This window comes from Callorhinus ursinus, unplaced genomic scaffold (assembly GCF_003265705.2).
Source record: "Callorhinus ursinus isolate GAN/ISIS: 27379988/994484 unplaced genomic scaffold, GSC_fseal_2.0 scaffold4, whole genome shotgun sequence".
Taxonomy (NCBI): Eukaryota; Metazoa; Chordata; class Mammalia; order Carnivora; family Otariidae; genus Callorhinus; species Callorhinus ursinus.
Genome location: NW_027397066.1, coordinates 103,287,779 through 103,299,231, shown reverse-complemented (window position 1 = coordinate 103,299,231; position 11,453 = coordinate 103,287,779). Strand labels below are relative to the sequence as shown.

Genomic DNA, 11,453 nt, shown 5'->3' with positions numbered 1-11,453 from the left:
GTGCCACATAAGTTGGTTACAAATCAGCAGACAACAAAATGCTGAGGAAATTGTAACTTACAATTAAAATGATGTTGGCAACAGAAAACTGTCATTTTTCATGGGTTGGTTATTTAACCACTACCTTTAATGCAATATGTGGCTTCAAAAGAAAGAAGTTAACCAAGTTTATGTGTGTCTCTTTAAGAATTTTAGTTCAAATACAGTCAATCCTGATTAACTGTAACCCATCTAAGTGGAACCTTTAATTAGCGATATTATTTTTCCCTCAAAGAGCTGAGAAAAAGAGGTAGCACACACGCAAAAATAAGCTTATTTCAAAGTTTTACTTTAAAAATTTTCACCAAAAACTTCCAGAGCATATTTTGATATCAATGTCTAGTTAGAAAATTTTCCCAATCCACTATTTTCTTTATTATATAATGATGCTATATACATGCCCTAAATATTAATATAGACTGGAAAAAAAGAATCTGTTTTATTTAATATACTTCCTAAGGTAACAAAGTAATCTTCATTACAAGGCAAAAAAAGATAATTTCAGGAATTCTCTTATTTGTAATTAATGAGAACACTGAATTAATCTAGAATAATCCATTTATTGAGCTTTATGACTTAGTAAACTTAAACTTTAATAGCTGGGACAATTTATTGATAACTGTCAGGTAGGCATCAAAGAGAACAATGAAAGATGATCCAGACAGTGGACAACTTAAATTGTTTGTCAGCAACCTTACCCTGGGCATGCATGGGAGCATTGAAACAATTCATGTGTATTCTGCTCAAGCCAAAGCTTAGAATGGGAGAAGGAATAAGGGAGACAAGATTAATAAAGTGTATAGAAAAAGAGAAACTGAAAAGGAGACAAATAACACAGATGAGAAAGCAAATAAATGCTCTCAGAAATTGGCTTGGGTCCCCTTCAGTGGTATCTGTTCAGATGGATATTTACACATATTCCAAAAACATACTGGTTCATAGTGAAAAGTTTTAATTTTAGGGCCAACTGTAATTCTTAGTTTCATTATAATACAGTGGCTTACCTGAACAAATATTTATTAAATAATTTAATATACTCTTATTTGTGTTATAAACATGCTAAGCAATAAACTTGTTACATTTCTCATGGTTCCTCCTACACTGTGAGGTACCACTGGTGATATTAACTGAGAGAGGATGGGCAACTGACAGTGTTTTAGACACAGTTTATGCTGTGAGCTATGACAATAATGTTAAACACTATAGCTATCTCTTCTCTGCTTCTAATAAAATTGATTTATATAGCTTCTGTGTAGGTCATTGAAATGTATAAATAAAATTACCTTATTCTAAGCAACTTTGCTTTATTGTTTATATGAGACAAATATTTCTGTACTAGTAATAAAAACCATAGAATTCAATTTCAATTTATTAAGCAATTGCTACTTTCAAAACCCTGCAGTGTGTATGTTGAAAATCTAGAAAGATAAAACTTCTTTTCATGTCCCGCAAGAGCTCATAGACCACTTCAACAAGAGAGATCACTCATATTTAAGACAGTAGATGGCAAGCAAGAAATACCAAATAAATGATTCTAGAATTTGGGGAAGGGAGAGATTAATCAGGTGGGTGGTTGCTCGGGATAGAGTTGAGAGGCGGAGTAGAATTTAAGAGATGGAAGTGATAAAGCAGGGTGTGTCATTTTAGACTAACAGCTGTGGCTGAAGTTACAAGAGTGCTAAGCCTGGTAAACAGGTAGGATTCAAGCAGTGGAAGGTTTGACTGCCATGAGATCTTATGATCAAATTTGTATTAACAGGAGAATTTAGTAAGGTTGCTGAATATGAAATGTTATTAGATATTTAGGTAGAGAGGCCATGAAGTAATTAGATAGACAACCATGAGGTTAGTACAGGCTGGAGGTATACAAATTTGGGAATCTTTATAATATAGATGGTATTTAAGGTCACCATCTCAAGCATGAGATCACTAAGGAAGGGGAGTAGTATTCAGATAAGATAAGAGACTCAGGGAATGAGCCATGTTGCTCTCAGAAGTTAAAGAGCTAAAAAGGAAGCAGTAAATGAAAAAACTCATAGAAACATGTTATTATGAAAGCCAATGAGGAAAGTGTGACACGTCACACTTGACGTGTCAAGTATTGATGACAAGGCAAGAAAATATGAACAAAGAACTGGCCAATGGACTTCATGACCTGTAAATCATTGGTGAACCAGAAACAAACTCTGTCCATGAAATGGTACCAGGAATAAAATCTGATTGGAGTGAGGTTTAGAGAGAAGGGGGCAAACAAATTATAGAGATAGGAAAAGGAAAAGGAAAACCCTTGGAGGGTTTTTATTATTATTATTATTTTTAAAGATTTATTTATTTATTTGAGAGAGAGAGAGCACATGAGCGATGATTGGGGGGGTAGAGGGAGAGAGAAAGAATCTCAAGCAGACTTCTGACTGAGCACGGAACCTAATGCAGAGCTCGGTCTCACAACCCTGACATCATGATCTGAGCCGAAACCAAGACTTGGACACTCAACCAACCGAGCCACCTGGGCACCCCTTGGCGGAGTTATATTATTTAAAAAAAGAAGCAGAAAGCAGAGAAAAAAAGCAACCCTCTTTTTTTTTATTTTAAAAGAATTTATTTATTTATTTGACAGCGAGAGAGACACAGCGAGAGAGGGAACACAAGCAGGGGGAGTGGGAGAAGGAGAAGCACGCTTCCTGTTGAGCAGGGAACCAGACGTGGGGCTCGACCTCAGGACCCTGGGATCCTGACCTGAGCCGAAGGCAGCCGCTTAACTGACTGAGCCACCCAGGCGCCCCAAAAGCAGCCCTCTTGATGGTGATCTTCCCTTAGTTACCACATCACTTAAGTAAAATATTTGTATATTGATGGGAATAATGACCAAGAGAGGGAAAACGGATGATTCAGGAAAGAGCAGGGAGAGGAAAAGGCGCTGTGTCTGTGAGTGAGCACAACGTAAAGACTTTTGTTCTAGATAGAATGATTTAATGTTAGAAAATGAAACTTCCTCAAAACAAAGACATATATTTAAGGAACTATTACTTGGAATCCTGATAATATATGCTTGTGTATGTGTTCATAAAACTGGATAAAACGATCTTAAAATTTACCTGGAGAACAAATACCAAAGATTAGCCAAGAACATTTTGAGAAACAATAACATAGAAAAACATGTTTTCCTAGATTTAGAACATACAAGAAAGCAACTATAAATGGACCAATATGGTATCTACATGGTAGTAGACAAATGGCTTAGTAAAATATAATAAAAAATCCAGTGTTCGGTCCAAAGATGCATGAGAATTTCATGTGGCAGTTAAATTCACTGGGGAAGGATTTGTTATTCTATAATAAGTGCTTGCAAAAGTAAATTTCCATCCGAATGAAAAGAATATTAGCCTTTACCTTACAATAAAGAGAAATAAACTTCAGAGGAATTAAAGTGGTAAGGGTAAAATTAACAAACGTTTTGTGAGGACATCTAGGAAACCCTAGGTACAACCTAGAGATGAGGTTGAATTGAAGCAAGACTAAAACTCCAGAGGCTATGAAATAAAAAATAAACAGATCTCATTACATAAAAAGAGCTTAGGACATAGTCAAGAAATGATATGATGGACCATGTATGCCAAGAGGAAGAAGGAAGGGTGGGTGTGGAGGGAGAGAGTAGAGGGATGAAAAAGCTGGAGGACTCAGTTCTCATGCAAGGCTCATGCTGGTCATGGTTGAATGAGCAAGTAAAAGCAGAGAAATGTGTAGTCTGAGTGGTTAGTTTGAGCCAGGGATTTGGGAAGTGGGGTAATTAGAGACAATGATAAGATCTAGGTGGGGGGCACCTGGATGGCTCAGTTGGTTGAGCGACTGCCTTTGGCTCAAGTCATGATCCTGGAGTCCCCGGATCAAGTCACACATCAGGCTCCCTGCTCATCGGGGAGTCTGCTTCTCCCTCTGACCCTCTTCCCTCTTGTGCTCTCCATCTCTCATTCTCTCTCTCTCAAATAAATAAATAAAATCTTAAAAAAAAAAGATCTAGGTGGGATCAGATCAGTACCTCAAGAAGCTGGGAAGAGTGAAGAATGATGAATGAGAACCCTTCAAAACTACCTTACATCAATCTGCTCTTAAGATACATAAAAAGTGCTTACTTGGGCTTGCACAAGCCTTCCCTGCCATCCACAAATCCAGAGCTGATTAAGGGATGGACCAGCCTGGCCGCTCCCCAGACCTCAATCTATAAAAGTTGCTAAATCATTGGAATACTTATCATTGCTGGAAATGTAAGAGTGTTAAGGATTTCCTCTTCACCGTAGCTGTTCTCAGGGAGATTGACAGGGGAAAGACGTCCTTCCAGCTTTCTTTCCTCCCAGCAGTTATCATCTTGTATCAACAGTCAATAAGGTGTTTCCAGAAAGAGTTGAGTCCGTTTAACTGCAGGCCTTCATTTTGCTGACTGGAGTGTCTAAATTTGGAGCCAAGATTTCTCAGAAAAATAGAGGAAGGGTTGATTATTCCTACAGAACTTCTACTACTTTAAATGTGGAAAATTATGAGTGTGTAGGATCAGTGAATAATTCCATGCCCACCCCCATCACCCAGACCCCTGCCAACCACGTTCCTGGATTTCATCTTCTCTAAGTCATTCTCTATGAAGAATATTTGCACTGAGTTCCTAGTGAAGACAAGAGAAAGCCTAATAATACCACAAGACACAGTTTATCAAGGCTCTAGAGAAGGTGAGAAATCTGGAAATACTCTGGGAGTTATCTCTGCCATCTCTTTAGGGCAGACAAAGGATGTAAACTTACCAAGTACAGATCTTCTTGGACTTACGTCCCAATACACCCATGATAAGTTGAAAATATCGTAAGTTAAAAATGTGTTTAACACATCTAACCCGTGGAACATCATAGCTTAGCCTAGCCTATCTTGAACATGCTGAGAACACTTAGATTAGTCCACAGTTGGGCAAAATCATCTAACACAATGCCTGTTTTATAATAAAGTGTTGAATATCTCATGTAATTTATAAAATACTGTATCGAAACTGAAAACCGGAATGGTGATATGGGCACAAATGGTTGTGAGTGTAGAGGTTGTTTACCCTCGTGATCACCGCGGCTGCCCAGCATCATGACAGAGTATCCCACCACATACCACTAGCTTGAGAAAATATCAAACTTCTAAATTTGAAGTATGGTTTCTACTGAGTCCGTATCAATTTTGCACTATCATAAAGTTCAAAAGTCATAAGTTAAACCATTGTAAACCGGGGACTGTCTGTAATGCTTTATCAACAATCTACAGAGGCAGCCAACTGAACCAGTGCAGGCTGGCGGCGATAGAAACAGTCGTGGGGGTCTGGCAGGAATGGACAGACTGAGGTAGGAGAGAAGCTTCTTTGGTTTTAATCCTCTGTACTCATTTCCTAAGGTGGGAGAGATAGCATCACCTATTAGACTAATGTGAAACACTGTCCTAATTTCTTTTCCAAGTTTGGGTCTTTCTGACTTAGTTTTTTTTTTTTTTTGCTTTTTCTATGTTTGACATTTTTATCTTCCGGATTTTTTTTTTTTTTAGTGTCAGCCCATCTGTATACGATTCTTCTCTAATCATCTTATCACATCCTTGTTTAAGCAACAAAATCTACAACATTATGTTTAGGTTGTGTCATGAAAATATATCTCCGTTTTTTTTTTTTTTTTTTTGAAGCATCTGTGATTATTATGGAGCGATTTGGGCGTGGAGTACAAAGACCAGATTTGAAGCTCAATTCCTATGCTTAACATCTGTATGGATGTGGGACATTTTCCTGATTTGTTTTAGACCCCATTTATCACTTAATGAAGGAGTGAACCATTTGAAAATGCCCATGATATAGAAATGCTCCCTAAGCTATTTTTAAAAATTTTCCATTTTAGACAATGAACTTAGAGAAAAGTTACTTGCTTTACCCATTTCATGTGATATTAACCACAATATGTGCGGTAATGACTAGGAGTCTCCAATCCACTAATAGAGTTTGAGAAGACATGACCACATGGGGACAGTTCTCATTAGATACTTTAGAGAGAAGGCAAAGTACTTCTTTTGGTGTCTATGTGAGGTATATGATTTTGTTACTCTTATAGGACATACCCAGTTTCCTGGAAAATAAAGTAGTGGCCCTTATTTTTCCAATATGCTTTTTTAATTCATATAACCATGTCAAATGGCATAGTCCTTCAACATCCTCTTGATAGTGGAGAGTAATTCTATATTGAGGTGAACACAATCTCAGGTATAGAAAAGAATGGGGGAATTAGTTACATCTTGCGTACCTATATTTATTCATTTCCCCTGAATAAAATTACTAAACTAGACAAAGTGTGTGTGTATGTGTGTGTATGCACACACACGCGCACGTGTTTTGGGATATCGATAAAGGAAAGAGAAGAGAAAAAGAAAGCATAAGAGTTATTCCTTCTCTTACGAGATTATGCCTAAGAAAAGCACAGAGAAACCAGAACTATTCAGTGTGATGTATCCAAAATGACAAAATAACATCATCCAGACTGCCCATTTGTGGTGCAGCAGTGAACATTTTATGAGTGATCTAGTTCTTGTGGAATAAGTCAGCACACTCTCCTAGAGAAAGCAGATATTGAATGAAGCTTTAAAAAGGGGGATGATGTGGGTTGAGAGAGACAGAGAGAAAAGGCTTTCCAGATAGGAGTCTTGGAAGACGACTGAGTGTGTGGTAACTGGAGCAGATCTGTTTGCCGGAAAAGGGAAGTGATGGGGGGGTGGGGAGTGATATGATTGGAGAGTTAGAGAAGCTACAGTCCGTGGAGGACCTTTCAAGGTTTTCCTTGACCCAAGAGGAGGCAATAAACCTGTGCTTTGTGAAGCTCCTGCTGAGCTCTTCTCAGAGAGCACCATCTGGGCTCAGCCTTAGGGTAACTACACTGAGTGGTGCTTCCCACTTGCCCAATGCAAGGGCTAACAAAGGCTGTTCCCTGTGTCAGACCACACAGGGTAACATAAGTAGTGTCAATATTTTTTTTTTTCAAAAGGGAGAAACAATTCTGAGAAGCCTGTCACAATCTCCTAATCCAATGGAGTCCCTGAGATATTTTTAAAGAAGAGCATGCAACTTTGTCTGTCTTTTACATATAAAGAATATTTTCTTTCCTTGGCAATTAAGTTTGCTATTAGAAAAACATATCCACAGCCTCTATGTCATGGGAAAATTTGGAATAATCTGTATTGACGCTTATGAAAACGTTTCCTTCCTCTCAGACCGCCTGCCTTCCCTCAGCATTGCTCTTCAGGCGAGGAGCTGTGTCCAGCATGTATTGTTCTAGAGCCAAAGCATACGGTATGTGCCCAGCTGTCTGCCAATACTACTAACCTCCTCTTGTTCTGTTCCTTTTTTCCTCTTTTCTTTTCTTTTATCCCCTAGGCAATTTATTCTTTATTTTCATTTTAGTCCCTCCCTTTTGGCCTCTTCTTCTACCCCTCTCCCTTTTCCTGTTCTTGCCTTTCCTCTTTCCTTCCTTTTACATTTTGAATCATCGAGTTTTCCATGTGTGCACCATTCCAGGCATGGCTCTGGTGGGAAAGAGAAGACTGACTCTGGGTTTGTAAAGTCTTGGTCTGCTTGGATGAAACCTTTCTTGGATACCAGATTTAATGTATCTTTACTGACTTTATCGACCATCGTCTATATCAGTCAGTGATCTTCAGAGAAAAGAACCAATAGAAATTATGTGTATCTTATCTATCTATCTATCTATCTATCTATCTATCTATCTATCTATCCATCCACAGATTTACCATGACCAATTGGCTCATGTATTTATGCAGGCAGGGAAGTCCCACAGTCTGATGTCTGTCAGCTGAAGATCCAGGGAAATGGTGGGTATAGTTCCAGTCCAGGTCTGAAGGCCTGAGAACAGGGGAGCTGATGGTGTAAGTCTCAGTCCCAGGGTAGAAGAAGACCAAGACTGATGACCCAGCTCAAGCAGGAAGGCAGAGACACAAATTCCCCCTCTTCTGCTTTTCATTCTACTTAGGCCCTCAATAAATTAGATGAGTCCCATCCACATTGGGGAGGGCAATCTGTTTTATACAGTCTACCAACTCAAATGTTAATCTCAACTGGACATACCTTCAAAGGCACACCAGAAATAGTTAAATATAGTTTAGTCAAATATCCGGACACCCTGTGGCCCAATCAGGTCAAACCATAAAATTAATCATCACACCTTCATAGTTCTGGACCAGTCCCACCTGAATCCTGTATCCTGACTTGGCTCCTGAAATTTTAGCTCAACATATTATAGGTCACCCATTTTCTTAGGTCCAGAATTTAATGGACACTGAAAGTACTGTCTGAGCCATGCACAATTCGTGGGACCATCATTTCTTGTTTTCTTGATATACTCCAAATATTCATGAATTCTAAAGATTTACTGATTTCGAGCAACCAATTTATAGTCAATTGACTCATATTAAACATGTGATTATGTAAACATTCAGATTTCTTTTGCCAATGTAAGTCACTATGATGTATTACACATAACTTTTATTTTTTTAAGATTTTATTTTTAATTAATCTCTACACTCAACATGGTGTTCGAAATTATAACCCCAAGATCAGATGTTACATGCTCCACCGACTGAACCAGCCAGGTGCCCTGCACATAAATTTTTAAAAACAATAATTCATGTAACTATGGAGCCAGGGAATATTAGAGAATATTTAGTTGACCTTATTTAATGTCATCATCCCATTTTTTAGAACTGAAAATGTAAGTGAACTAAAATCATACTTTGTTATTAATGGAGCCAGGGTTGAAATCAGGTTTCCTAACTCAATATGCTTTATAGACTATGGAACAATTGAATCTTCTTTCTTTCTGCCTGTCTTTCTTTCTTTCAAAGATTTTATTTATTTGAGAGGCAGAACATGCGCACACAAGTGGGGGGAGGGGCAGAGGAAGAGGGAGAAGCAGATTCTCCACTGAGCAGGAAGCTGGACTCAATCCCAGGACCCTGAGATTATGACCTGAGCCGAAGTCAGATGCTTAACCAGCTGAGCCACCCAGGCACCCCTTTTCCTTCTACTTTCTTTCTCAGCCTCTGCTTTCAGGGAGAGCTATTACCTTCCGTAAGAAGCATCCTGGAGTAGTGTTTACAAGGATGTTCTGTGGGGCCTAGTCAGATAGGATTCTGCCCTCAACTTTTCTACTTACTGGTTGTATGAGGTTGGGTAGTCCAGTTAACCTAGGTTGAGATTCAGTTTCCCCACATGGAATGCAACATAATAAGTCTAATAAGAGACCAACTGAAGTAAAGCATAGCACCCAGCATAGAGGGAGCAATAAAAACGTTAGCCGTTATTGCATGCGTCATCTCCAAGTTTAGTGAGAATTTCAACTACAAACTCTTCTAAATTTTGTTGAATAAGATAAAACAAAGGGCCTATCATTTTAGTTTTCAGTAGAACATTCCTTCCTTCATAACATAGAAGGATTAATCAATACTTTTTGGATACTTTTTATTTTTTTATTTTTTATTTTTATTTTTTGTAGTTTTATGGTTTTATTAACACAAATATAAATTGCACACAAGCTATCTTATTTCTTCACTGCACAGCCTGGCATTGGGATTGGTGACTATGATACACAACTGGGCTGCTCTTTCCACAATGGCTTTGTGGTTCTTAGAAGAGACACTGTGGGCAATCTCGGCACAGTAAGATTTGTTGAACAGCAGCAGCACTTCAAGCTCCTTGATGTTCTGGACTAGGAACTTCTGGAAGCCACTGGGCAACATGTGCTTTGTTTTCTTGTTGCTCCCATAACCAGTGTTGGACATTAACATCTTGCCCTTGAATCTTCTGTGCACCCTATTGTCAATGCCTCTGGGTTTCCACCAGTTGCTCTTAATTTTGACATATCGGTTTGACCGGGGCAGGATGAACTTCTTGGTCCTCTTTTTAATGATCTTGGGCTTCACCAGGGCAGGCATGATGCTCAGTAATAGATGGCTGCCACCTCCACAGGCAGCGCCGAGGAAGAGAAGGGAAGGTGGCAGGAGAGGGCTTTGGCTACTTTTTAAAATGACTATATGTAGCTGTCATCACTCAACACATACCTAAAATTTTTTCATAATGATACCATTAGCTACTTTATCAATTCATATTTTAGCTTATTTTTATTTAACATACATATAGTAGTTTGCACTAAGACATAATTATCTGAACATTAATAGGATTTGGTCCCAGGGGCATCTGGATGGCTCAGTCAGTTAAGCATCTGCCTTCAGCTCAGCTCATGACCCCAGGGTCTTGAGACCCAGGTGGTGTCCTGTCATCTGTCTACCTGCTCAGCAGGGAGTCTGCTTCTCCCTCTGCCCCAACCCCCCGTCTTCCCCCATGCCCGCTCGTGTTCTCTCTGTCTCTCAAATAAATAAAATTAAAAAACAAGAACCTAGTCCTGTATATGGCACAACAACAAAAAATCCAGAATTCATTACTATTTTTTTTTAAAGATTTTATTTATTTATTTGACAGAGAGAGACACAGCGAGAGAGGGAACACAAGCAGAGGGAGTGGGAGAGGGAGAAGCAGGCTTCCCGCTGAGCAGGGAGCCCGATGCGGGGCCTGATCACAGGACCCTGGGATCATGACCTGAGCTGAAGGCAGACGCTTAACAACTGAGCCACCCAGGCGCCCCTCATTACTATTCTTCTAAAGCATAAACTATAGAAAAAAATATGGATAATAATTTCAACAGATATTTATTCCATTTATTCCATTCCATATTTATTCATTTTCCATTTTATTTACATTTTGTCCATTTTTTTCATTTTTATTTCAGTAAAATTTTAGGTTTTCTATTTAGATTTTTGTATATATACAAAACATATAGTAAAAACCATTATACACCTACAACTAGAAAATTTCCATAACTATATTCTTTGTCAGCAGTCACATATGGAGGAAGTACTTACAATTACAATTTTTCTAGTCCTTATGTATAAAACAGTATAGTATACTTTGATTTTTTAAAAAGTATTTTATTGAGGTATGACTGACATACAAAAAGCTATATGTATTCAATGGATACAACTTGATGAGTCTGGAGATTTCCATTTCGCAGCTGTCTTTTGAAGCACTCAGCTAATGCTCCCAAAATAAATGGTGAAGCAAGCCTAGGATGTTTTACATCTCTTCATTGAAGATGTTGGTAAGTAGGATCAGACCATGTCCTTTCAAGGACTTTGAAAGAACTCTAGGTTGTACATTATTATTTTTTTTATTTAATTTTTCAGTTTTTAAGCACCAGCCCATATCAGGCACTATTCTAGATACAACAATGAACCAACCAAAGTCCCGCCCCTCGTGGAGCTTACATTCTCGTGGAAGGACAGCCATAAACAAA

At 38.5% G+C, this 11,453-nt stretch overlaps 1 protein-coding gene across 1 annotated transcript; it reads right to left on the bottom strand.

Annotated features, from left to right (window-relative positions):
- Positions 1-9,639: 9,639 nt before the first annotated feature.
- On the bottom strand, positions 9,640-10,038 carry LOC112825978 (large ribosomal subunit protein eL32-like). Its single transcript, XM_073891262.1, has one exon. The coding sequence runs from the start codon at positions 10,036-10,038 to the stop codon at positions 9,640-9,642; it is 399 nt and encodes a 132-aa protein (XP_073747363.1).
- Positions 10,039-11,453: the final 1,415 nt, after the last annotated feature.

Bases quoted from the DNA above. Each gene is read 5' to 3' on its own strand.
- LOC112825978 (XM_073891262.1), bottom strand. From the start codon at position 10,038: ATGCCTGCCCTGGTGAAGCCCAAGATCATTAAAAAGAGGACCAAGAAG.